This window comes from Bombus vancouverensis, chromosome 2 (assembly GCF_051014615.1).
Source record: "Bombus vancouverensis nearcticus chromosome 2, iyBomVanc1_principal, whole genome shotgun sequence".
Lineage (NCBI taxonomy): Eukaryota > Metazoa > Arthropoda > Insecta > Hymenoptera > Apidae > Bombus > Bombus vancouverensis.
This window is the reverse complement of record NC_134912.1, coordinates 16,443,364-16,471,159: the sequence shown is the minus strand read 5'-3', so window position 1 is coordinate 16,471,159 and position 27,796 is coordinate 16,443,364. Positions and strand designations below refer to the sequence as shown.

The 27,796-nt window shown below is 37.1% G+C and overlaps 1 protein-coding gene and 1 long non-coding RNA gene across 5 annotated transcripts in view; one reads left to right on the top strand and one right to left on the bottom strand.

Moving 5' to 3' along the window:
* Positions 1-24,129, bottom strand: part of btv (dynein cytoplasmic heavy chain beethoven) — a 32,253-nt gene extending 8,124 nt beyond the window's left edge. The window contains exons 1-37 of the mRNA XM_076625214.1: positions 23,775-24,129; positions 23,134-23,462; positions 22,590-22,752; positions 22,178-22,359; positions 21,997-22,109; positions 21,275-21,520; positions 20,920-21,140; positions 20,453-20,851; positions 19,835-20,076; positions 19,027-19,350; positions 18,591-18,657; positions 18,172-18,508; positions 16,208-16,944; positions 15,562-15,724; positions 15,258-15,477; positions 14,947-15,073; positions 14,456-14,779; positions 13,699-13,980; positions 12,909-13,152; positions 12,004-12,511; positions 10,992-11,384; positions 10,404-10,583; positions 9,564-9,929; positions 8,847-8,965; positions 8,312-8,622; positions 8,070-8,218; positions 7,499-7,777; positions 6,991-7,220; positions 6,188-6,316; positions 5,509-5,757; positions 4,742-5,175; positions 4,312-4,446; positions 3,712-3,941; positions 2,838-3,047; positions 2,040-2,328; positions 1,107-1,616; positions 467-726 (exon numbers count right to left, since the gene is read on the bottom strand). Coding sequence (XP_076481329.1) covers positions 467-726; positions 1,107-1,616; positions 2,040-2,328; positions 2,838-3,047; positions 3,712-3,941; positions 4,312-4,446; positions 4,742-5,175; positions 5,509-5,757; positions 6,188-6,316; positions 6,991-7,220; positions 7,499-7,777; positions 8,070-8,218; positions 8,312-8,622; positions 8,847-8,965; positions 9,564-9,929; positions 10,404-10,583; positions 10,992-11,384; positions 12,004-12,511; positions 12,909-13,152; positions 13,699-13,980; positions 14,456-14,779; positions 14,947-15,073; positions 15,258-15,477; positions 15,562-15,724; positions 16,208-16,944; positions 18,172-18,508; positions 18,591-18,657; positions 19,027-19,350; positions 19,835-20,076; positions 20,453-20,851; positions 20,920-21,140; positions 21,275-21,520; positions 21,997-22,109; positions 22,178-22,359; positions 22,590-22,752; positions 23,134-23,462; positions 23,775-24,011 — 9,938 coding nt within the window. The 5' untranslated portion in view covers positions 24,012-24,129. The remainder of the gene's footprint in view (positions 1-466; positions 727-1,106; positions 1,617-2,039; positions 2,329-2,837; positions 3,048-3,711; positions 3,942-4,311; positions 4,447-4,741; positions 5,176-5,508; positions 5,758-6,187; positions 6,317-6,990; positions 7,221-7,498; positions 7,778-8,069; positions 8,219-8,311; positions 8,623-8,846; positions 8,966-9,563; positions 9,930-10,403; positions 10,584-10,991; positions 11,385-12,003; positions 12,512-12,908; positions 13,153-13,698; positions 13,981-14,455; positions 14,780-14,946; positions 15,074-15,257; positions 15,478-15,561; positions 15,725-16,207; positions 16,945-18,171; positions 18,509-18,590; positions 18,658-19,026; positions 19,351-19,834; positions 20,077-20,452; positions 20,852-20,919; positions 21,141-21,274; positions 21,521-21,996; positions 22,110-22,177; positions 22,360-22,589; positions 22,753-23,133; positions 23,463-23,774) is intronic.
* Positions 1,209-6,447, top strand: LOC143303706 (uncharacterized). Of its 4 annotated transcripts, none has more exons than XR_013060265.1 (5): positions 1,209-1,336; positions 1,431-1,525; positions 2,014-3,939; positions 4,347-5,959; positions 6,041-6,447. It is a non-coding gene; the product is annotated as an uncharacterized LOC143303706 (long non-coding RNA). The 4 variants fall into 4 exon arrangements; XR_013060266.1 differs by having other exon boundaries at positions 2,014-4,466; positions 4,887-5,959; XR_013060264.1 differs by having other exon boundaries at positions 2,014-4,475; positions 4,887-5,959.
* Positions 24,130-27,796: the final 3,667 nt, after the last annotated feature.

Below are 27,796 nucleotides of genomic sequence, written 5' to 3'. Positions count from 1 at the left end.
CGTCTAGCATCATTTATTTGTTGGATGCTAGTTATTAGTCTGTGGATCTTTGTGCATTAATAGGAAATTTAAAAAAATGCTTAAGATGCACATAATATACGTTTACGATATAGAACAGCCAAAGTATAATACTGATGATATTTAAATGAATCAAATCTCTGCCTAGATCCTAGTTTTTTAGCTATATTTTTAAAAAATATGAATTTGCATAAATATCCACAGCCTATTAATTATATACGCGAATAATGAAATCGTGAAATTTAGAAAAATGTGTATTTGACAAATGTAGCTTCTTTGAAGGCTCAAATATTTCGACAGAATCAAATCGGACCGTGGTTTACGATATTCTCTACTTTAAATAGATTGTTGAACTCAACGTGTCATGGTAAATCATAAAATTGATCAATTTCACCATAGAACACCCTATACGTTCTTAACAAATAATTCTCAATAAACTGCGACAGACCTGGTGACGTCTTCGAAGCTTCGTCGACTTTCCTCAAGAGCCAGAGCTATTTCTTTGGCTTTCGATTGAGTGGCTTCCAACGACGACAGAAGTCCGCCCTGGGATCCTTCAGACTCTTGAAGAAGATCCTGACCTCTGGCGGTGGCCAGCTGCGCCAACAGATCTAATCTCGCGGTGTCCCGTTCCCCTGATAATTTTTCTTCGTGTTCCAGCGCTTCCTTCCGCTGCGTCGCCAGTTCCGGAGTCTCCTTCAACAGAACCTAACCAACGTGGCTAAGGTAATTAATCTTTTGCGCCAATATTTTACTTTCCACGAATTTTCAACGACCATCGAACAAGTTTTCCAATTTCGTTGTGGAGTCACTCGAAGCGAGTTATCGCCTGAACAAAATTTTTTCAATTTTACGGATGGATGAAAGAGAGCAGATATTCTCTTTGACGAGAGCGAACAGAATAAAGATGCCGCTTTCTGAGCAACGTAGTCATAGAAAATATACTTCGTAATTGGAATAATTTTTTAATTCCGCAGTTACGATAATACGATGCCATATCGAATCTTCGAACTCGTAACGTTAAATTAAACGGAATGTCATATTGGAAAACGATCGAATATAAATCAGTGTATCGTCATCTTGCTCACCTTTTCAACGAACCTCTCCGCCAGACTTTTGGTACCAGCTCCAAGAGCAATCTTAAACAAGACCGCGTCGACTTCTTTTGGAAAACCATCCAATTTATCTCGTCTGGTAGCCAGGAAAAGCTTGAAGCCTTGAGGTGCTGGTAATGTTCTTTCACCAAGTTTCAGAGGACGTCTACGTAACAGTGGCAAGAGGATCGATGGAAATTCGACGAGTTCTTCCACCAGTAATGGTTTGCCAAATCTTACAGCCAATTCTAGCGTAGTCAAAAACTTAGCATCTTCTGGTTTCGTTATCTCCATTCTTGAACCGACGTTGTTTTTCAGCCACGAAACCGCGACACCGGATGGATCTATGAATATGGGAACCAAAGGACCTCTGAGGGCACAGGATGCACCAACCAGACTTCCGGTGTCCACGGGTAAACCTTGAGCTCGCCACAATAGCCTCTCTCTTTCGGTGATTAGGAGATCGATGGCTGATTTCTTCCACTTGTCATCTTTTCCAGGATTCTGTACTCAAATATATTTTATTAAGTTCGATAAGGTGTAACGTTGATTCTTATTCTAACTCTGGAAATTGGTACTTGGTTATGCCGATTATTTTTACTATTATTTTTACAAAAGTTTGAAAAGGAGATATTGTTATATTTGGTTCGAATTTTGGAATTTTTAACTATTTAACCAACCTTTTGGTATTACAGATATCGTTTGAATTTTGAATTCTATTCGTGATTTTCCTGATTGTTTAATCGATTTTATGTTAACAGAAATATTATTCGCTTCGATGCCTAAAATTTCTAATTATTTGGCCAACGTCTAATTATTCAGAAACTGAAAATTAGCTTCAAGTACTTGCAACTGCTACAAATTCCTAGATTATTCTTAAGTACCGCTTTTCTTCTGTAAGGTCGCGAGACAAATCATTGCGCTTACTTCATAAACAAGTAAGGATGCGACATTAGCAGCCTCGACGTCCAACTTCTCTTTCCTGCCGGTTAATTCTTCTAATTGTGCTTGCCAATCACGATGTTCCGTGTCCAATTTTTGAAGCAGCGCCCTAGCTGTTGCTAGTCTTGCCTCTGTTGTCTCGGCACGTAGTTGAAGCGCAGCGGCACCCCTTGAACGTTCCGCGAGTTCCTCTTGAAGCTGTGCTACACGACTTTCCACAGTGTTAAGTCCAGCTGCTAGCTTGCCAATTTGAGCCTCAGCCGCTGACAAACGTCTGAAATGAATTATGCATAATTTATACATTAACCACATCGCCGTAAATTCCAGTAAATTTTTATTCATAAAATCATCGACGCTAATCGGAATATTTCTTTATCTGTTATTAAAACTTTTACAGAATCTTATTGCTATGGAAAGAATGTTATCTCTTAATTTTTACTCAATTTAAAGATTTTATTAACAAATGAGATTGATTTTCATAAAATTGTATTGCCATGAAAGCATCAGTTTTCAAAATAAAATAAAAATAAAATTCTATGCGTGGATCTTTCAAGAATAAAAAGTATAATGCTCGGTTATATTTTATACTGTTTTTCACTGTATAGTTTTCTCATATTATAATATTTCAATGTTCTATATAATATTTTTTAATCTCTGACTGCTGTGTATACTATATCGCCAAAGTGTTTCAGTGCGAATGTTGTTATATTTTATACTTATCGTTCCCTGTGTTTTAGTATAATGGCTCGGATATAAAATGAATACGTGGAAATATAAACCCACTGGGTCAATTGTCGTTGTTCCCTCTCGAGAGGCGCGACTTGCTGAAGAATCTGACCATATTGGAGGTTGGCGAGTACCCAGGCAGCCAAAGGTGCTGCAGCCACCGAGGCTCGTTTTGCGGTTTTCTCCTCGAAACTTTCCGGCCGCTCCTTGACCAACTTGGCAACCGCCTCCAGACTCGATGGTGTGCTTCTTCTCGCGTCCCACGTTCTAAATCGAACAAAGACGTTATCACGTTTTTCAAACCCGCCCGAATGGTCTCTGATGAAACAGACGATGAGAGGGGAATCTTGTTCGCGAATTGTCTGATCAATTTTGACTGTTAGTTTACATGGGTACTTTGTTTATAAGTATGAACAGAAATATCGTTCGTCGTGTTGGCAGTGTGAACGCACCTGTTACGAGTTAGACGATAAAGAAGGAGCAAATGTTTTAGTATGTACGTTACGAATCGATGACTGTTTATGAGATAAGATCAGGTGTTTGCTCAAATATACAGTGACGAGCAAATAAATAGTCTTTGTACCAGATTCAACTTAATTTCGTTTACAACTGAAGTATTAATATTTAAAATAAAAATGTACAAGTTGTTCCAGATCCACAGTGTTTCAAAATACAAGAAACCTATCTTTAAATTCCACATTGCACGAAAAAAAGTGCTGCATTCAGTAGCGTTAAATTTCATATCGCCACATAAAGTGCATTTTTCAACAATAAATGGAAGACGACGTGAATCGAGTTATGTTCTGTAACTTTACGGGCAAGCTGTGTAATTTGTCGATTTAAATTTTTGCGATTTTACCAAGCAACGTTTTTATCGTCAAGACAAATGAAATAAGGTCTGACGAGAATTAGTAATTGTTAAAGAGCTTACCTTATTTCGTCCTTGATACCACGTTTTGCTAAGAAAGTCTTCATACTATTCCAAGAAGTGTCTTTTATGCCCATTAATCGAAGGACACCCTCGAGGACGTCTCTTACAGGTGCTGGAGGTGCTCTTAAAGAACGAACTTCCGCCAATGCATCAGCGCTGATACCAGCTACTGCTTGTGCCGCTTGTTCTACTAATGGCTCGACTTTTCCTAATTCGCCTTCGATATTGGTCTGTATATCAAATTCAATTTATTTATTTTTTTTAACTTAGAAAATTATATACCTACACGCTTCCAAGAACAATAGATTTAAATAGAAGAAATTTTTTACTTGTACATTAAGAAGAGAAAAGGATATCCTTTGTTATTTTCATGGTATTTTTTATAGTGTCTAATTTTTTAACAATTTGGCGATGAATCGTGTGAATTATGTATAACAAAAATGTATTTACTTTAGTATCTGTGCAATATTAATGAAATAGACTGAAGCAAATTAAATTTGTAAACGCTTCGGTTTAGTGAAGATTTTAAAAAACAAAGCGCGTAGTATAAATGAAAAAATGACGTGCTGTGTGTAAACATTTCTTGACAATTGTATTTACCTTCCTGCGAGCTAATTCTGCACTTTCTCGTTCAGTTTCAGCCTTCAAGTTGGCCATTTCTCCTCTTTGACCTGTGGCACCTCTCATCGTCGCCGTGATTTGTTCGAGAGCTGCATTGGCACGCCCTTGTTCCGCCTAAGAAATTAAGAATTATCGTAATTAGCGCGAGAAAACATAATGTATTCCTATTAATTAACTAAAGATTAATATGCCAACGTCGCTTATATCCACAAAGTAATATCGTATTGCAGTAAACTCGATAGAAACTAACGAACAGGACGTAATACAATTTCGTTGCAACGTGCGAAAGCGTAATGCACCTCTTTATGTATTTAACCAAAAATCGTTAATAATTATCTCGGCATCGTTTATACCCTCAAGTAGCATCATCATAGTGAACTCGATGGAAATTAGCAAGGTTAATGTATACCTCCAGTTCCTGACGCTGTTTCGAAACTTCGTCCTCCAGTTTAGCCACTTGCGCCCCGGCTTCCTTCAACTTTCCTACACCAGCTTCGAGACTGTTTAATTTCTGCTCCACTTCCTCGCTCCAAGTTGCGTGTAAATGCTTCCAGGTGTGCAGTAAAGCAAAGAACCGAGCCGGAGCTTGCTGCTGTCGCGGAGCTTCAAGATGAGCCTTTACCGCCTCTTTGATACCAGGCAACGTCTCCTCCGGATCTTCGGCTTCGATACCGTTTTGTTGATAGGCTATTTCGGTTAAAGCACCTTCCCAGGACCACCATTCGCTACCAACTCCAGGACCAATCAATGCGCAATGTCTAAGGAGACCCGAATGCGACAACCAAGGCGAACGAAGCTCTCCACTGTCCAAGATTATGGTTACTCGAAGATAATTTCGCAAACCTACAAAATTGTATAGTTACAGAAATATATGGTGAGGCTAGTTGAATTTTGTATCGAGTTCAGAGTGTTTGGAATGAAACGGTAGGCGTTAAGATTGTACAGATGAGAACAGAGTTACGATCGAAGACAAAACTGTCTGTACAGTTGGAGCGTAGAAACAAAGGAGTAAAGTATTTTATATTATTAAATATATTTAAGTATCGTAATTGTATACTGTACATAAATAGTTAAGTATACTATACATAATAGTAAGTACCATAAGTAGATGTTTTGTTTCTGTATATTTATTAGGATAAGTGTCTTGTCGAAGTAATTTTTTGTCATGTTACGTACGATGATAGAGATATTGCTCCAACATGCCCGAAAAATCTTCTCTTCTTGCCACGTCAGCCAACGGCGCTATTAACCCGTCAAGTTCCTCCACTGTAAATAATCCTGGGAGTTCACCTCTCGACACTATTGCACTAGCCAAAACAGCCAACCCAGCTTCTCTCATATGATGCTCTTCTAGCAAAAGCAGAGTCGGATCACCATCGATTCCAGCAGCTTGAACCGCCGTTTTCACCGACGTTCTGCCACGGCCTGGAACATTCAATTTTCATGCGATTTTCAAGTAGCTACACACGATGTTCAGCAGACAGCGTATAAGTGGAGAAATTATTATTAGACGGCGGATTTTTGAGCATTTATGGCATATTGAAAGATGTCAAAGTGCATAAAATGCGGATAACACAAAAGTTTTTAAAATATTTATGAAACCTCAATACTAGGACATCCTACTCAGGTTCTATATTTTCTCTTTTTTTTTGTAATATTCATAAAACTATTTGCAAAATAATGTATGTCTAATAACGAAACTTTACAGTTTCAGACTTCAAGTAGAATAAACATCGAACTGCGCTTATGCCTTTTTTCAGCGACGAATAATTTATCCCATAATATTCTATTTTATATATGAATTTTATCTTCGTACATAAATTTCCCATAAACATAGAAATTACTTATACAGTACCAGGTCCCGAGTTTATTAGTCGAAGAGAAGAGTACGTGGCAGCGAGTCTCACTGCCGATTTTCTTCCAGCTCCGGGTCGTCCAATCAAAATTACACCCCTTAAACTTGTACCAAAAGCCCAACTTAAACCTGGAAAAAATATAAACCGAAAATTCTACGTTTTGCCATCGTAATATAGCAATAAAAGACAAAATCGTAACTATTCAATCACTATTCGTGATTATTATACAGAAGAATATTTCTTCTACAATATTCCTCATTAATGCGTAACTTATATATTTACAAAATTGATATATATAATTTGATAGAATATATATTTTATTAAGCGGAAATTCTGCATAGATATTTAGTTCTATTAAATTTACTAGTATATCAACGAAGATTTGCTAAAACTGATAAAATTTATAAACTTATTTTGTCAGACTTGATAGAAGATTTACATTTAAATACAATCAAATTTTATATAGATAAGAAATTTTATTAAATTCATTATTATTATTATAAATATTATAGTGTAACAAAAATATGTCTAGTTTAATTTATCACGTGTGAGATACAAACAGAAAGAGAGAGAAAGATGAGAAACAATATTCCTCCTAATTTATCAAGATCATAAGATCATTATGAATAAATTAGTAATTTATCGATAATCATAAACCGATTACGATTAAAAGGTGTGGTTAACAACGATCTCTCTAGCGTTATCTCGTTAAACTTACAAAGTGTACAGGTATGAAGCAAATGATCGGTGGAATAAGCTCGTTTGGAAATAGCGTAATATTAAGTTAATTTAATGTGCTTACCGGCTACCGTGTGCAACAGGTGAGACGAAATCGATGCCTGTACCGGATCGCCTTCCCTCGCGCATCTCGCTGCTGCGTTAATTATCTCCTTTCGCCATTGTTCCTCATCCAACGGCAGCAAACCATTGTTTCCGTGTTTCCATATGTACACGTCGCTTCCGGCCACCACCGACTTCGAGCTCTTCGAGTGGATCACAGATTCCAAACGAGCCTGATCTCTGGATGTTAATCTGGCACGATCGAAAAGACAAAGATATAAAATATAGACAATCAAAGCACTTGTCGTGCTTAGAAATCTTACTCTATTGGTGACAGAGAAATTGTCAACTTGCGAAGTAAGCTTCTTCGTAAGCTTCGAACTTACGGACATTTAAGTTAAAAATTTGCAGTAGGAAAAAGTGCTGTTTCAAAGGTATAAAATCGTGAACGTAAAAGTACGTATTCGAGCTTGGAAATTTAAGGCGGAATATCCATTTCGTTGGAACTTCAGCTGCGAAAGTGCTCTTGCCTAGGATAAAATAGGCGTTTTCCAACATCCAACAAATGACGCGTGATATTCGACTCGCCCTTCGGAGAGGGATAGTACTTCAAGCTGTCCGCCCATAAGATCAAATCTTTGGGAGTCCAATCGGTCGTCGAGCCGTGAGAAGATTTGATCGATCGAAAAGCATCCAGCATGACGGGTACCGTTTCAGCGATCCAAGATTCGATCATAACTTGATCTCCTTTCAAAGAGTCTCTCAGGTGCAACTCCAAGATGGCAACGATATCTCTCGAGCTTGGATATCTGTCTCACAAAACGAACAAATTCTTGTGGCTTAAGTTGCTATATGCATCGAATATAAATATAAAGATATAGAAAATTAATTGTCGAAATTCAGATAGGCTGCAATGTTACGAAATTGGTTGGAATATATTTCTTGAAACAATGAATTTTTCTAGTTGAGATGTTTCGTGAAAGAAGAAAGTCCTTAAGATAAAATGATGAATTCGAGAAATTACGAAGGTTTTAGGTCTGGCTTTTTAAATACTTGAAAAACATAGAAAATTGATTAAATTATTTCGGCACGAATACTCACGGCAGATAATGAGTGGACAAAAGAGCTTCTAGTCTTGGGTGCAATCTTGTGGTTGCATCCGCTGTGCATAGGATCGTTAGTGGAACTCTTGCAAATTCCAGATCTTCTTCGTGAAATCCTCCTTCTTGAATTAATTCCCGAACTAATTCCTGAATAAATTACACTCTTATACTCTATATTACATGCAAACGTTTTGTAAAAACGAACGGATGAAATAAAAAAATACGAACAGATTACGCTACCTGTAAATCTTTCGACGCGAGATGCAAATCTTCTAAAATCAAAACAACTCTGGATCCACTTCTAGGTTTGTACGTTCTTCCGTGTGAAGACGAATTTAATTGAACGCAACTTCGTTTTAGTTTCATCACCAGATCCTGAGGTCCATAGAGAGAGGAACCTTTTATCAAAGTCGACTGCTCGATGTTTCGTATGGAAGAAAGTACGACAGATATCAGGGCACTCTTTCCACAACCTACTGGACCTCTTATCATCACCGGTTGGTTATTTTTGATCAATGGTAAAACAAACGATAAGGCTTCCTTCATTCCGCCTGAATTATACATAAGCGACAATCCGTAACTAATAAATTTATTAGCGAATTATAGATTAAACTATAAGTAAGACTATTTTCAAAAACCATTATTTTATCTTATTCGTATTATCTGTTGTAATATATTATATTTATTATATCACTTAGAGCAATAACATAAATTTTTTAATTCAGTAGATTTGTTCAGCAGCTACGTTTATTTCAAGTTTGTTTAATCGAAGTACCTGACAGTGAGACAGGACCATCGTCAGTGTCCGTAGATTCGTGAGAATCCCCGATAACTTCCAATCTATCTGTGTCTTGATTATATAATACAGAACATGGTTTCTGCGGATCTGGACACCTAAAATTCCAGATAGTACAGAAGTAGCATATCAATTTTGAACTGTGTTTTTCACGCAGAAAGAAGATAGCGAATCAAAGTCAAGTTTGGAAGATTACTTTATCCTTATACACAATATTATCTTAGTTTTCGAATAGTTCTATTCTCAATATTAAATATTAAGCAAGAGATATTCTGTAAAAATGTCTGGCCTTAAAATACTGTAAGAAATCTGCAATTAATTCTTCCTTCATTTTCGTTTTTTCTCTGTTTATAAAATGTCGAGCAAATGTAAAATACAATTTTTGTTACGGCCATCAAAGGAATACACTGCCATAACAGCTGAAGAAAATTAAATCTACTTTTTAATTCTTTTTTTTTTTTTTGTTAATTTTTAGACGTGTAGGATATCGTATCAAAATTCAAGCTTGTGATGAAATTTTCTTCCAAAAGAGGAGAGTTTGGGCCATTTTGTAACATGTTTCTTTGCATTAAAATATCGTCTGAAGAAACCTAAACGCTTCATCTTATAATCGTCTATGAATCACTAAACTTCGTCTGTTGTTAAATGCCTCAAATTGCTGTATAATTCTAGCAATAAAATTAGAAGTCTTCCTACCAGCAGTCAGTAAGTTGATAAATCAACCGCGCCAATTCGTCTTTAGTGCTTTCATTTCCTATTTGACTGCATAAAGATGCGAGTAGAGCGTAAGAAGCGGAAGTACGAGTATGACAGCTCTTCAAATGGCAAAACGTCGTGTCCATTAAGCCCGATGCCGAGGAAACGTCCGCATTGATCTTCAAACACTCGTCGACGCAGGGACAAAGATGGGAAATCGCGAGTTCCTTCGCGGCCTCCGGAAGTGCGTTCAGTCGCGACGACACCAGCAAAGAGCTGACACTCGTCGAGCCCAAGTGGACTACGCCTAATCGCGACACAGTCGCAGGACTCGCGCCGGCAAGTTTGTGAGTTTCGAAAATGAATCTGTTTCAGAAAATTGTGTGGATGAATATTTTAAAATTATTGCTAATTTTTTAATTAATTACTTAATATCCAACGTGTATGTTACGATTTAAGGATAATAACAGGATTAATATACGTCCTCAACGCGTATGTATAGTTTTAATAAAAAGTTCTACGTCGCTAGATTTGATCTCGTTTCTGTATAGAATATTAGAAAATATCGTAATTTGATAAATGATAATTATTTATATATTTTATAATCAATATTAAATTCGAAATATGTAACAACTTTGGAAAGTTTGACAGTCTGTGTTCCGTAAAGAACAATTTTAGATTTGTACGAGAATTTTTCAAATGAGCGAGTACGCGAGATATTAAATTGCTTAACTCGATTAACAAAATCGTTGTGTCATAGAATATTTGTAGTGTATAGAGACGAAATTCGAAATCTCTAGAACACGAGTCATCAGATAATTTGGGAGGATAGAAATTTACTTTGTGCCAGAACCAAGCTTCAAACCCACGCCATTGGGCAAAGTCAGTAATCGATTGTCGTCTAAGGCAGAATTTAGAGCTTCTGCCCAATCTGGTTCTACGTCGCCGTTCAAAATAATCCAAGTTACGGAATCTCCAGCGGATACAACAACGTTGGATAACAAACCTTCCCTCCATTCCCTGAAATAATAACGAATTAAAGAGATAGCTGTTTTTGTCGAGATTAATCTGTAAAAGAACGATATGATAAATTACACATGTCATTTCGCATTAACTATACCTACAAATCGAAATATTTTCCTCATAGTTTTCTAATTAAATCTATCGAAAGAATTTGGCATCGAAAAACCTACAAAATTTTATCCGAAAATGTATAATTTTTATAATAAGTTATAATTTTATTTCTTTTGCATTGAAGTATATTAATACAAATTACTATAAAAATATATAAATAAAATTACCGTATATTTATGTAACAAATCAGTAATTATATATGTATATAACGAATTTGAAAGAGTTAAATTTTCAAATTAGATTAGGTACTATCGTAATCTGGATTTTGTATTTTCTAATCGTTCAAGACGGTACCTGGTTTGTGGGTCGACGCGACCCAAAAGTCTCGATTTCGGCATCGCGCCAGGAAATACGTGAAACTGAACGATAGTTTCACCGATTTTCATTAGCGCATCGCATAGAAGTTTCCTGATAGTAGTTTTACCGCACCCCGGTGGTCCAACAATCGCTACACCCGTTCTGCTTTTCAGCTGGTCGTACAATTGAATACATCTATTTGCCATTTCCTTGCTCAGTTCCTGTTCGGCGCAAAGTTCGAGCAAAGCATTCTGCAGATCTTGTCTTTCGATCAACGTGGACGACGATGGACTTACTCTTGGGAAAACATCGTCTAGTAGAGAGAGGAATCGTGGAGTGTCTTCTTCCGTTAACTTTGGTAACATCGAGGCCCTAATTGCAGCCACTAATCTGTCATATAGAACGAGAAGTTTTTGTATTTGTATATTAATATTTTTAATAATATTTTCAATTGATTATATTATTCATAAAATTACTCAAACGTGACGAGAAATCGCACAATTGATAGAAAACCAAATTTGAATCTATAGAATACAGCGTTCTTTGTGTTATGAAGAGAATTTTCAATTGGTATGAGACGAATCAAGTTTGCATACGACGAATAACTATGGACTCATTCTAACGAATTGAATTGATCGTTTCTTGAAGTTTTCAGTTTAAACAAGCTTCGATGTAGGTTTGGAGATAGCCATTATTAGTAGAATATAAAGTTCAACCTCAACATCAGTATGAGGTAAATGATACCAAATTTGATTGCTTTGAAATTTTATTAAATTTGAAATTCTTAGAATAAGTCCAATAACGTAGGTAGTCTAAGGTTTTTGCACTATGTACGAAGATCTTTAATTCGCGTTAAGTATTTGTATACCGTTTTTTAATTGTAAAAGGATTAAAAATCATTCTTAAATATTAATTCGCATGTAATTTTACCAACACTTTGAAGTGTCCTCATTACACAAATTAAACAACAACAATTTAAAGAATAAATATGATAAATGAGACTTCGAACCTGCTGGTCTCATCCAAGTCAGTTTTCGTAGGAATAGCGTCGAGTACGGATCTAAGTGCCCTAAGACCCCAATCATAATGTGGCTGATTGGAAAGCAGTATCTCCGCGATATCAAGCATTTCCACGAGTTGCTTGGCGAGTGTCGAGGCTTCCAAGAATCCGGCACATTCTAGCAATGCTTTCACAATGTCAGACCTGTCCGGGTGTGCCATTCCGATCGGTCTGAACAGTCGCGCCAGAGAATCCGGAAGCTTACGACGTCCGCCGTATTCGGAGCCAGCCGGGTTCATCGTGATGAACACGCAACAGTGTCGATCCAGATTCACTTTCTGATCGCCTAACAGTACTTGAGACGAACCGTCACGAACTGCTTCCTGAAGGGGTCTAACGAGCATAGCTACAGCGCTTAGTGTTTCCTCCTCGAGGCGATTGAACTCGTCGAAACAACCCCATGCGCCGGCTTGAGCCAAACCCCCTAGAATACGCCGCATACTTCCGGCGTCCATTCCTGATGGTGGAATATACAAATGAGCGAAGCAGTAATAAATTATGCGAAGCTAACTTTTACGTTGAATCGTAAACGAAACGTTAAATGTACGCGAGAAACTTGTATAAATTCTTTATAAATGTTTCATAAATATTTTACGAATATTTTGTAACGTCTTTAGACATAATTTCTGAACTTCTCGCAAGTACCCTCTAAATATTTGATATATAATAAAGAAATTTTGAGAATAGCGAAGGTTGTTAAAAGTCTTACTCAACTGTCTAATAAATACGTGGAAATTAATTTTGTAACGCTGGATAGAATTACAGACGTGGTTACTCAACGTATTGTGGTCATATAGGCAGGTGTTGAACCGCGAAAAGGAATTGCTAGCTCGTAAACGTCGAAATATTATTACCTTCGTCGCAATTGAAAACTAAAACAAGCCTTCCAAGAATAGAGCCGAGTGCTTTCACGCTTTCAGTTTTTCCGGTTCCAGCTGGACCGGTGGGGCTGCCGCCCAGACCCAGTTTCATCGCCTGAGTAAGAGCCAAGAAACACCTTTCGGTTAATGGCGTTTGAACTAATCCTACCGCTGCGCCTTGATATTCGAAACGGTATGGAAATTCTGCACCGGCACACCGTACAACTGCTCCCTTGTTCTACAATTAATATATTACAGCTGAAACTTGTATTTCATCGAGATCCAATCTCCTTAGCTAATATTAGTTCTCGCGAAGCACATTTCTTCATTAATTTTCTTGAATTAATTTGAGAATTAATTGAAAGCTGTTAGCTGAAAAGTATAGAGGTTCCTTCTTTTTCTTTTTTTAAAGACAATCGTCTATTTTGTGGCTATTTAAAGTTAATATCGAAAATATATCGGGAGCGTGAACTTGACATTGCATTTGCTTTTTCAAAATCACGTAGGTTTACAATTATGATAATAATAACGTAATAAGACAAAATTTTCAGAATTTCAGTCGATCATATTTCTGAACTTCCACAAGTATAGTTCTTTTATTTTCACAATCAACGAACTTGTAATTTCATTGTCTCGAGACACGTTTTCGTAATGTTAAGAAATATACAGAATTTTTGTCAACGTAAAACGTCATTTTCTTAGTATTTGAAGTTAATTCAAGGAAAAGCAAGGTAGAAATGAAATAAAGTAAAAATAAAATTAACTGAATGGATGAGAATCTTACGGTCCTATAACTTCTTAGTTGCCTCTGCCAGGCCCAAACGGTGCTTTCTTCCCGTTGTGTGACGTTTAACAGATTTCTAGCTATCTCCAGATGGTGAACGGTATCAAGCAGAAGCCCGCGTGCTTTTAATGCTGTTAATTTATCACCAGCATCTTCTAAGCCTCTGTATCTCGCTCTTTGTGTCTCCAGATATTCGACAAGGTTCTTTAAAGCTGAACCACCTTCCTTCAAGGCGCTTTCGCATCGTTCCGTGAAACGAATTTTTTCTGATAGCAGTAACACCTTAATACGTATGAAAGATAATTATTAATAATATCAAAAACATGTCTAATAGCTTTGGATTTTTCCCAATAATCTTTATTCTTTCATACATCTTTTCTTCGATCGTTTATCACTTTTCTATTCAGTGTTATATGTAAATTATGTTATATGTAAATTTTCTACTAATAAGAAGCTTCAAGTTAAATTAAAAGATCGCTCGATAACAGACCCAATTTATTATTCAATTTTGCTGAAATTAATATAGACTTATTATTTAGTATTTAGTTTAATTGTTCGTCCAATTGATTATTATTTTTTTGTTACGAAACTAATAAAATAATTAGTAATTATATAATATCTTTATATTAGGTTTTGTTTAAAGAAAGAATTGCTAGTTTACGCAAAAAGTATTCAAGCATCTATAACAATATTTTTATAATTTATTTAGCGTTATTTTTTACTGTACATAGATGAATAAAAAATTAATTGATTTTACTTGAGTTGGATAGGATGATGGATCAGGCGTAGCATCTACCAAACATTTTTCCAAACTTTGTCGGAGTGCATTTCTCATTCCATCCTCGAGGTTACTCAACCAGCGTGGTAATGGGTCCCGAAGATCGACAGGCTTAGGTAACTGCAATATTTCACCTTCTGGCGATACAACAGCCGTCAGTCCATTATCGTCTTTTATTATCGAACCAACCCCTTGGTATAGTTTCGATAGGTGAGCTTCCAGGCCTCGTCCACTGGCTGACACTAATTCAAGAAGGTCTTCGTCGCTTAAAAAGTATAGCCGTGGATAAGACGAGCGCTTCTCCTTTAAAAAAGGCGATATGAAGTTTCAAATATAATCATAATATACCACATTCTAGGAAAATAATGGCTAAACAAAATTATTGTACAAAAATATAAATATTAATAAAATACAAAGTCATAAATAAATAATAGTAAATCCCAAATAATAAAAATAGATATCTGTTATACCTCCAAATATTCGTCGAGGCTTTTCTGACACCTGTCAAGTAAATCTTTCAGATTCGTGAAAGCTGAAAGTGGAAGTCTTCTCAAAGATGACACTCTCGGATCACGAGACACTTCGCCCATAAGATACCTAAATATTTATTTCATATACCATAAGACACCTAACCTGATTAATAATTTCCAATGTAATTAAGATAAATACAAGACATAAACCATAAAAAAGCAACGCATAAAAGAAGTTTCGATTAAAAATATTTGGTAGAATCTTTTGTGTCAAATTTACCAATATAGTTTAGTCGTTAAATATTGATTACCTAAATTCTTTATTAGCCCTGGACCATCTACCGGTGTCATTTGGGGCTGCACCGCCTTCGTAGACTGGTTCTAAGTAAACCCACTTCCTCTGTATGGTACTCAAGACCTTTATTCGTTCTTCCACTTCGGACAATCCAGCTTCGCATCTTGCAACTCTGGCTGCGAACCTTTCGTAACCTGACGCGCCCTTTGCACCCTCCAACAGCAGCCTCAATTCACCTTTTAACCATCGGATAAATTTCATTATTATTCAGAAGAAAGTTCGATGCTTTGATTAATCGTTTTCGTTAATCAGCCATTCACCTGCTCGAGCTAACAAACTGCCGTATTCTTCAACAAGAACGATACCGGCGTTTCTACTGTCCTTCGATTCTTGAAGTTGCAGATGAGCGGACGCTTCCCAAGATTCCAATTCCATTAAGCCTTGTCGAATTCCGCTTTCTGCCGCAGCTTTCTTCGTTATTTCCTTTAAAAAATCAGACATTAAAATATATAATAGACGGGGCAAACCTTCTTAACAATCGAATCTTTCCATTTTCTAATCCCCTGACTGCCACTCGAAAGGGAAGTGTTTTCTGTCTATAGTCCGATGACACAGCTATAGTTGTCACAAATACAGAGCACGATACATTAAATGTAACTATAGAATCAACGTAGATCCCCTTTATATCATTTATAGTACAAAAAGAATACTAATATTTAAGGAACCGTCAGTCTGTTTTAATTTCGATAGCACAAACAATGTTATGTGATATGATAAAATATAATTATTACTTTTTAGAATGATAATTTGATAAATCATATATAATGTGACAAGCGGCGCTTCTTAGTCTTAATAAATCCTTAGTTTTAATAAATTAAATTTATAAATAAACTTTTATGAAAACGCCTATCGGCATTATCAGCAGTCGAAGAATTGAAATTATAAAATAGACATCTGACTTATCACCTTTATTTTATCAACATTGTCCCGAATGTTGTCCGCAGAACGAAACAGATGACCCAACGTGATATCCCTCACGCTTTTGACATTTTTTAACTCCAAGAGTGACATCAACTCTCCCCAATGTTCCTCTGCAATCTCGTCACCACGAAGAAGCTGTAACCATTCGATGGTCCCTCTCACCTCGCGAACCTTCTTCCCAACAAACGTGTCCATTTCTAAACTATCTTTCTGGTCCATCGATTGTTCTTTCAGTCGATCCTTTAACTGAACTTTTATTCTACTTTCCCAGGAATCGAGCCAATCATGAAGTCTAGGTAGTCTTCTTCTAGCCACGGTCCACTCTTCATCCTCCTGATTCTTTAATTCTTCCAGAAACTCAGCTTGGAATCGACAATTAGATTCCTCTACCTCCATCTGTAGTTCCAATGTTCTCATATTTTCTTCGTTGTCCTCTAGGACGTCATCGACATTCAGTTCGATCTTTCGACAATCGTTTGTCAAAATTTCTAATTGCTCCTTCAGGTATGTCCATCTTTCTTTCATGGAGATAATCCAGTCTAAGGTGAGGATTTCCGGTTTCGAGGACCATTTCGCTTGCCACCTTTCGATCTCGTCTCGCAGAGCTATCGCTCTGTGACGAAGATTCACCCTTGCATCCTCGAGTTCACGATCTATTACAGCCTTGTGACGCTCCAAGCGGTCGGCTAGGTCTTGCCAAGCTGTGTACGCTGCGCTGACGCCTGTTTTGATGAATTTTTCAAGTTTATTTTTTTTTTTTTAGGTTAATTAAATTTTTTAAAAAGTTTGAGAATTAAAAAATTATAAAATTGAATAATTTCAGTTATTAATGACGGTGTTGGTGCTATTCATAAATATATGTGAGCTTGAATTATTATAAAAGACACCGCGATTACGTGGATGTAAGCTGAAGTTAGCAAACTACATTGAACAAGTTATATTACAGCTTGTTATAATTCAAAACATGTTCGACAACTGATTGACATTTTTATGCATAATATATGTAGGATATATAGGAAAGTAATTTTCTGTTGACTTCGTCCTTTTTTATTTTAAGTCCGCGGGCAATTTAAATTTTTTAATAGAAACACCAGCAAAGTCCTCTCTTACACGCGAGGGCATCAGGTATTTGCATAAAGAATCCTTTCTTATGCTTCCCTCTCTGAGAACAAAATTACTTGTTCCTATTTTATTTTCGCTTCCTGTCTACCTGAATATTGAATCCTACTACGTTACGTATGTATGATCAATAGAAATACAAATGCGATTTGATATGTGAAAGAGTATAAGCTCTTACGTTTTCAAAATTATTTCCTACGGGCAATCGAATTGACGCTATGAGTACGTATGGAAACATCATGGAACAAGGAAATATTCTTTGACTTACTTTCATATATTGCTTTCATATAGCAACAATATTACCTTTCGCATAATACTTACGTAATTTTAAAAATTATTTAGAATCTTCTATAATTCTTATTTAAAATAATACATTGCTTAAGGCAACTGACGAATCGTTTCGACTTTTATACGCTCCCCGTCTACCTGTACATTTCCTTAATTATCCTTTTACGATGAATATTCATTACACGATGACATATTAAACTTCTAAGAATTCTTCGTTTCTATTTGCTCGATTAGTGCAACAAAATCGTTCACAGTGGCAATACTTGAACTATTTCCAGCAGTATACGTATACTTAAATTAAACTTCGCTGGATAAGTTAATAATGATGTAACAATTCTGTTAGTCATAGGACTTTTTTCCTTACATTCACTTTGTTTCACAATTAAATTTATCCTACATCGTATCTTATTATTTTGACTGTACGTCATGCAATCATATTGTCATTTACCTGGCAGCACCGAAGAGATTTAGCTTAGTGTCATCGATAATTTATTCTATGAGAACCATAGTTAATTAATTAATGCAATAAGCACCGTAATTACCTTCGAGCTTCTCGCTAGTCCAAGCAGCCAGCACTTTAGAGAGACCAGCAATGGCTTCCACCTCTTCAGCCATACCGGAAGATTGCGCCTGGATTCGTGCATGAGCTTCGTAGGCCGATCCAACTTCCTCCACGTTTCGGGGTCTACGTTCGAGTTCCTTCGAGGCGGATGAAAGAAACTCCACGATGGCAACTAGTCTGGAAGAGGCTTCCACCCTTAAATCGGAACACAAACGTTCCCAATAACGACGAGAAGCTGATTCTAAGTCGTTTCTGGTTGTTGCCGTATCCACGCTGATGCACCAGATCTTCACTTCGCTTCCGCGTAACCTTCCGACCTAATTTAATTATTAAACTGTAGCTAAGTAGTTTAATAAGAAACAATAGCGTAATAAATTTCTGGTAATATTATCTACTAACCTCTTGAGCCCATTGCTTGGCGTCTTTAAACGCTCTTGTCCATTCTTGCGGTGATCTTCCTTTCAGCCTTTTCATTAAAACTTTGACTATTAAGTAGTTGTAAATATGAAAGTTCATTAAGTATAGAAAGATATGAAACATTAAATTCTGTTAACGTTTAGAACGCTAGCCTCCTACGTAGCGTGTAGTATGAAAGTAATTTTAATTAAATCGCAACTAATAATATTCTTATTACGTAGTATAGGGTCTTGGATAAAGTAATTTACTAATGCATTAGTATTGAGGCCATCCTGTAAGTAATTAGATCGTCTGAACAGAATGAAATGAAAAAGAAAACTCGAAAAAGATTACTACTGTGCTTTGTATATCATCAAAGGAGCCTTCTTCCACGAAAGCAGCGCATCAACTTGTTCTTAATTTTGCAAGAAGTACGTACCTTTCAGCAGCATCGATCGTCGCTGGCGCAGCCAGGTACAGCCATTTCGTTCGCAGCGTTTCCAGAGCGGAAAGAGCGATTTCAGCCTGCTTATAAACGCCACCGTACAAATAACAGCTCCTTTGTATCAAAGCACCGAAATGCGCTTCGGCCGCGTCGCCAACTCCTCTGAAATTCATGGGGATCGATAGGGATCGACGGATCGACGAGTACAACTTGGCACGGACCTCCTCGAGGGACGGTCGCCATTGCAGAGACCCGTCCCGGAACGTCAATTCCACTTTAACTTCTGGCAACTTTTTCAGCAACGACGGCAACGCTCCTCTGGCGCAGAGAAAAAGTTCTTGTTTTATTATTCTATTTCGTACGCGGATTATCTATGAATACGAAAATTAAATAGACCGATAGGACTTGACTAAGATAGAAGTGGAGGGATTTTTGTTTCGATTTTATTTGACAAAGGAAGCTTCTTTTACGTATCTTCCTTTTATGAGGAAATAAAGAATAATGGAAAGTGTGATGTATAGTTTAATTGTTGAGGATAAATCAAATCAATTATTCAAAGTTTCTAGTAGCTTCTAAAGCGATTCGGTACTAGTCCATTTGCTTAGAATTATTTGAAGTAACTTTTTAAAGTTTCAGTGTCGTTTAGAGTAGCTTAAAAATCGTGTAGAACTCTTCGAACATCGCTAAATTTCAAAGATTTTGCAAATGAAATTTTCAAAATGACCAAGTATTTCGTTTCTTTTAACTAGATCTCCAATTACTATAAAATAATTACAGTAGATTTGAGCTTTCCACAGTTTACCTATAAGCCACACCTAATGCTTTGAGCAGTTGTCTATCCCAATGTAATTTCCATGCTTTCGTATTTCCGTATTCAGCTTCGACAGTATCGACGATCGTCCTCATGCTCATCAATGCGTCTTTCCAAGCATTCTGGTTTCCGATCATATTGACAGCGTCTCCTTTCAGTAAATTCGATACCAGGTCCCGTAAAGAACTGTGCTTCGCAGCTAACTCCGAATTCTGTTGCGCAAACTTCCTCACCTTTCTCAATGAAAAGTAAAAAACTAGTTGGTAATCAATTCTAATTAATTTACTGTCTACTTTTACGCTTCTTTACGGTATCTATTACATGTATAAGTCAATCTTCAGTAAAATAGGTCGAAAGTATTAAAAATGAAATATAAATAATTTGTTTTATTTTATTATTTTTCAGTGTTTCTGAAGTGTTTCTTCTTTTTTAAGCCTTCAAACCCCCAATTATTTAATTTATATTTCACTATTATATTTATCCTAGATACGTTGCAAATGTTCACATGATACATATGCTATACATAAATATATTTTCGTAAAATCGGTGTGACATAAATGCATTACAAACTGCAGATTAAATGAATCGCAAAGAAGATTGAAAAATTACCAATTCTTTCAACCTAGCGGTATAAGCATCAACAGCCTGAGGATCGGACCAAACTACACCAGATTGTTCTTGAACGGCTCGTGCCAATTCGAGCGCGGTCGTGAGCATTAAAGGTCTCTGAGACGGTACCATACGATCGCCAATCGTGTTGTGAAAGGTGGCGACCTGTTGTAGAGCTCTGGCACGTCCAGCTAAAGAACCTGCTCTTTCAACTAGCTCCCTCACTTCACGAGGAAGTTCGACGCCTTGACTCGAAAGTGCCCTAGCTTCTCTGATCAAAGTCATTAGCTTTGGATCGTACGTGACCCTCATCATACTGGTGCCAGTTAACTCCACCACCGCAGAGTCAGTGCCTAGCGTCAGTTCTTTTCTCGCGACAGCTTCTTTAGTTTCTTCAGTCTGACAAGCGAATTGTGCTTTATAGGGAGACTATAGGATAATATAAGACCTTGAAATAATACAATTACCCAAGTATCAACGAAGCTTTGTCTTTTCCTTTCAACGTCTCTCAGAGCTGTCGTTACTCTCAAAGAGATGTCATCGTAACCAGGAAGATCCGCAAGCAATTCCTTTCCTAATTTATTTAAACTTTCCAATCTTAATTCCGCAGATCTGGCAGCTTGAACCTCTTGAAGTATTCTCGGACTATCCAACAAGTCTGCCGTATCCGGCCCGGCCAAGCAATTCTCTTTAGATCCGCCGATCAATGACGCAGAAAATGAGAAGTTAAAACGTAAGAGCGTGGACAGAAGGTTATAATATTGTAATCGAAATCATTCTGAATTCATTGGAGTTTCGATTCCTTTTCTCCTTTAGAATTACCTGTAAGATCCCCGTAAGCTGAGAGCAAAGCCTCTCGTTCTCCGCGTAAAGCCCTTTTTAAACCATCTCTCTTCATTAGTTCGAAGTACCGTCGAAATTCAGCGAGTAGAGAGTTTGGAGTAGTAGCATCGGCAATTTGTGACTTTAGTTTCTGCGCTACTCTTTCTTCAGCGGGTACCAGCCCTTCTTCGATCTTCCTCTTGAGTCGGTTCCATTCAACACACTTGTCGTCGTTATCGAAGACTACTGATGTACGTATAATTAATTGCGTGTCATTATGTGCGTAAATATAATCGGGTAATATAATTAATATAAGAAGCATCCGCCGCTGGATAGATTTTTCGTCATATATTTGTTAAATTATTTGTACGTTTCCTAAAAATTTATCAAGCGTTTACATTTATCATAAATCATTCTCTATGTATCTTTTGTCGTTTTAAATACTCTTCCGACTAGTTTTGTATAATACTATGTTTTTTCAATGTAGTACCATTTTTTGAGATTTTATACGTAATTTACCATACATAATTGTTCTACATTAAAAAGATACTATTGTCGTATCCCTTTATTAGAATATTTAATAAATATACATAATTCTACATATTTTCGTTAATATTACTGAGGAAAAATTTATCGACTTCTGAACTTGCTGCAATGATCACAGATTACGCAATAACGCGTGTATCTTTTGCAATAATTAAATGTTAACAATGCAGGGATACCTTTAACATCATCGAAACAATGCATCAAAGTATCCGTGTCAAGTCCAGATCTCTCGTTAGGAGTCAGCAGCCTGGTTAATTGCCTATACTGAGCACGTAGTTCCCCAATCTGCCTAAATACCAAGAAAATCGCCCATTGAATCCAGCTACAAAGCAGGAAGAGCAAATTAATAAGAGATACCTGAGCCGTTTGCCAATACGTGAACATCTTTCGGGGACGTAACTATCACCCTTCCACGGATGAACTGAATGATGAGGCCAAAATAACGTAGTGAATTTCTCCACCATGTCTGTCCATTTCTCGCAAATTCCTGCACCACTTGATATCGCTTCAATTTTCACTCGATCGTCGTTAGTTCGAATCTAATTTGAGGATGAACACGAGCAACTTCATCAAATTTTAGAAAAATATATTAAGTCCGTGGAATTCTCTTTCATAAATGCTATGCTAAATAAAAAACTAAACCGATGACCGACTAAAGTAAACTGATTTTTGAAAGATACAAAAATGAAATGGATAAAGAAAGTAAACTAGTTCCTAGCAGTTTCATTTAAACGTAATTTATCATAGAATATTAGTTAAGATATTTTACCTCTCCGATTGTGTTTCTTACGAGAGATACCACTTCGTCTCCAATAACATCCAAAAAAGATTTCATACGTTCCTCGGTGTATATTAGATCTCCTAACTTCCACAAGTCGTCGGTGTAGCCTGATACTGCTTCAACAGCGTCATCCACGCTAATTAGCCCATCTCTGTGTACGAAAAAAAGGAATATAGCAGATAAAATATACCAAAGTGAAAGTTATTTATTTTCTAATTGCAGCACTGGAAATAAAAATTCAGAAGTCCTCCTATACGTAGTTGTTTAAAAGAACAAAGGATCCCAAATTTTTGTATTAAGACTAAAACCTATATGCTATATCATAGAGAAGAAAAAGAAACAAAACTTTTCATAATTACAATTAGGTAAATTAATATGTTTAATTTCTTATCTCAAATTTTGCATGCCAATTGTAACAGAAGTAATGCTTTCACGCGCAATGTTTCAAAGATAGCTAGAAAACGTATCTCCATAAAATTTCTCACGATCCAACTACCGAAGAATTCACTGAAATGATCTCTTTTTACGACACCTAGCCACCGCTGCGCTCTCCAACTCGGCTCGGATGCTCCTCAAGGTTTTTACAGCCTCCGCGTAAATCGTTTTGTCGTGCGATCGTTTCGCATCCTCCCATGTCTTTCTCCAATAATTCTCCTCCTCGACGACGGAAGTCGCTGCTGACGAGCCAAGAAGATTCTCCTCCAGCTTCTTCAAATAGGATGAATTGAGACCAGAAGACCGAAGTGTTGGCGCCCATACTTGACGCAGAGCTTCGAGCAACGTCGATCCTTTTCCACTGCCGGTCGTTGTAACTTGAACGAGGTCGTGGAAATTCCTTTCTGTCACCGATGCTTCTGTTAACTATATTAAGCTTTCATTCATCAGTTCGTTCGACTTTCTACTTTAGAAGGTATTAAGCAGTTTAAGATCGTTGTTCTCTTAGACGCTATAATTTTATTTAAACGACTTCACGCGAATCACAATGCAATAATTGTGTCGTTGTTATTGAATAATCGAAACAAAGAACAAATGTTTAGAAAAATATCGAAATGGCGTGCATTTTTATCGTTTAATGAGATGTAGCTAAATAAATGACAAATGATATTCTACAATTCTTTGTAACGCGTTGAGTAATCACGCTTCTTCTATCTTCTGCTTTTATTTTTTATTTACCTTAAAGAAGACCAGACTGTTCCTCCCAACGGGTAACTCGTTACTCAACTTCAACCGCAATTCCTCGTCCTTCGCATCCGCCGGTTGTGCACAAAGAATTCTGCACGCGGCTCTGTCCAAGAAGTTGTCCAACACTGTTTGCTCGTCCGCGATCGTCTCGTCGTCTTTCAGGGGCACGCCGAAGAAGTGACCTGCGGTGGACACTATCAACGATCTACGCTTGTCGAGCACCACCATTTTCTTCGTAAATAGTGGAAATTTCGTGTATTCGTGCTGCGAACGTTGTCGTCACGGTACCATTACGAAGTTTGCACGAAACACCGACGAAGTGGCCGTCCTTGTCGCGTGGTGATCGTTCGAGTTGTCATGACGACTCCCGGTCAACACAAACCGGCTGTCATAGGTGCCACGTGCTAGCGCAGGATCGTAGCATTCGATTTTCGATAGCGACAAAAACAACGGAGGTGATATTTTTGTTGGACGTGGCGAATTCGGAATCATTCAAAGGGTGAACAATTTTTTTTATACATTTTTTTAAGTAAAACGATCTTATTTGGAAGTACACGGACGTTTATTGATTTGATACAGTGTCTGTCAGAGACTTTTCCAAACGAAGAACAACGCTATTGTACCATCATGAAAGTTTCCGAAGTTTCACAGATCTATCGAACAAGTATAGCGTGAACACTGTGTCTTATAGAATTTTTACAAGAATCGTATCAATGCATAGTTTACAATTAAATAGAATCATTACACCATATACAGGGTGATTGGTAACTGGTGGTACAAGCGGAAAGGGGGTGATTCTACGCGAAAAAAGAAGTCGAAAATATAGAATAAAAATTTAAAAAATTAAAAAAATAACGTCAATCGAGACAACGATCTACAGTGAGATCTCGTTTACAACGAGACGCGATAAAGTGCACGCGTACCGAGCGAAAATTCAAAGTCGATTTTCTCGAAAACAAAGCCTCAAACGAAAAATGTTTATTCTATATTTTCGGCTTCTTTTTTCGCGTAGAATCACCCCCTTTCCGCTTGTACCACCAGTTACCAACCACCCTGTATAACTGTGATCAGAAGTTTCTAGCTGTTACTGAAGATGACAATGTTGTGGTTGTCGTTACTATAAAAATAAAAATGTTTACTTAATAGTATCATTTAGCACGTATTGTTACCACGATGGTTATATTTTTACACGCGAAAGAAATGTTCATTCCTTTCTCATATTAAAATAATTCTAATAATAAAATAAAAAATCACTCGTCTCTCGGGTATTTTCGTCTATTCCTTTACAGTTAGGTAGATCTATCTTCGCAATCTTTGTAGAACGCATCGTATTCATAAACAAATCGTTGGAAAACGAAGCGAAAATCGTTTAATTAATAACCGCGCTGCAACACTGGCGCGCGCAACTCTAATGAAGGCGCGAGGATTCACGCATGCACGAAGTTACCGGCATTGTTAACGTTATTACCGGCGAATATTTGCATAATCGGAGTATAGCTGGCATCCACGCTTCGAATAAGCAATCGGAGTACATTCCGATGAGCGTCGAGGCCGATTTATGCGCTCGCGTGCATACGTATGAACTGTCCATGCATACTTCCGCTCGCAGCAAATGACGTGTACGATTGGAGAAGAACCTCTTGGTCGTACCACTTGTCAGAAATATAATTAATGAAACAACGGTTAACAATGACACATACAGAGATCAACGGAACTGTATTGGTGATCACTATCCTTTCTTGTAGAACCACTTTGTAAAAGAAAAAAGTAAACGATACGATTCTCTGCGTAATTTTCTTGCGAAATGTAATTTTTAAACGCCAAATCCAGCTATAACATTAATTTCAGTCCTTCAAACGATTATGTAAAATTTTTAACGATTCAACTTTCTAAATGATCGTAATGCAAAACTGGAATTTTTGTATCTGTTTATTCTATTGGATTGGCAACTATGTGACTGCGGATTTTGTCATTAGGCGGTAGTATTAGTTGCCAACCCAATAGATTAGTCTTTCTAATTTTGGTTGAATTTTTCGTATTCATCGCACGCTAATGGAAATCTTATGTTTCGCTAGAAACTGTCCACGTTACGTTCGTTATTTACCTTTATCGTGCAACTATTTCACGATAATGAATCGTAATGTATTTAAATTTTACACTCGAAAGTTACATTCTACGTGGAATCGTATGCTTTACAAATGTATGCAGTATCTTGTAATATAGTACCTAATTTGTCGATACTTTTACTATTCACTTTGTATCGTGGCGTTTGAAAAATACAGCTACGTGACGTCAAAAATTACGCACTTTACGTCGGACATTTTTTTATTTTAAAAAATATCTAGGTAATGTTTGTTTGAACATATCGCCCATCGAACTTTTATCTGTTCCAGATCAATTGCGTCAGTAGCATTAGTTAATTGACGCACCGCAATGCGTATATACGTCAGTAGCAGCGAAAGCGTTATTTAATGTCATTATCTTGAGAAAATCGATCTACTTTGTATTAATTAAAAAGGTTCTGGTACTTTGATTTTCATCTAGAATCCTTTGTCTCTTGTAATTTCTTTCTACGGAAGTCTTGCATTTGGAAATATTTCCCATAACGTGGAAACTGAAACGTTGGTTCAGCGGAGTTTCTTTTATGAAAGACGAAGAAATATCTATATTAGGTGAAATTTGTATTCGTAGAGATCGTAAAATGCATAGAAAAAATGTATGAGCGTAGACAATAAATTGATCGATGAGTGATTAATAATTATTCACTGTTGGGCGACATCGATGACTAAGTGAAACGAATCCTATCGCGTTTTCGCAAAGTACGACACGTTAATTGATTTTAAACATCAACAAATGTAACCGACGATTTATAATTCGTAATAATCGACGCGCACAACTGCACGTCGCATACAAATATCCTTATCTTCTCCATTTTCACATGCTTAAAATTCTGCGTACGAGATGATCCATTTGCCTTGATCGTTTGACATCATTTCCTAGATCTTCCGGGCAAAGGCTACATTCGTCCGTAGTTCTTCCTCCGTGTTGATAAAATTTAATACAGAGGAAGATATTGAAAAAGGAACGAAGCGCGAATCTTTGCTCTACGTACAAATTTTGTAGAACCCAGCGTTGTTTCATAAACCACGAAGCTAAAATTACGTTCTTCCATCTGCTTCAGCCGCCGTAGCAATTTCTTCCGCAAACGACCTGAAAGTGAACATACGCAAAACATCCAAAAAGAAGTCTGATCCGGTGGGAAATCAGTTGTCGCTGCAGGAGGAAGTCGTGTTTCCGTACATAGCAGTCAAATGCCGAGGGACATTCGTTTTATCTCGCTCGTTCTCGACTGAATTTACCATCAAAAAAAAAAAAAAAAAATACCCTCGTTAGAGTAGCGAAACACGAATTCTTGGTACCAGGATCGGGCCACGTGGTCACGTAATCAGCGGCTACTCAACATCGAAGTGCCGCTGTAAAGCTCGTGGTAATATCAACGCATAGTTTAAATCGACTACGCCTTCATAAAAATGAGCTCGTTATGCGCAGTATAATTTATTCCAAAAATATTCTCCGATAAGATCGTCATAAATTAGAAGGAAACACCGCGTTAATATATTCGCTAACTGTTTGCTACGTTTACTTCGTTTAATTGGTTTCGGATTATTTATTCGCTTTGCGATTATTTGATAAGTATTTGGCAATTTTTTTTTTTATTCTTCGTTAACCATCGTCGTTTCCTCTTAAACGGTAAAAACAATATGACAAATCTTCCGTAACAATTGCAAGGTGATTAGGTATTATCTATTATGACAGAGTCATGCAACGAGAAAGTTGATGCAGCTCGTATCTTTACTCGCGCGATAGGAAAGTTGGCGAGGAAGAAAACCGAGTAGAATAGAAAAACGTGCCAGGAAAAGCAGTATACATGGGTGGCACGCGATATCGCACCATGACGAGGCGAACAATGGGTCCGACTCTGCAGGCTGCGAGCGCAGTGCCCGTTTTATACA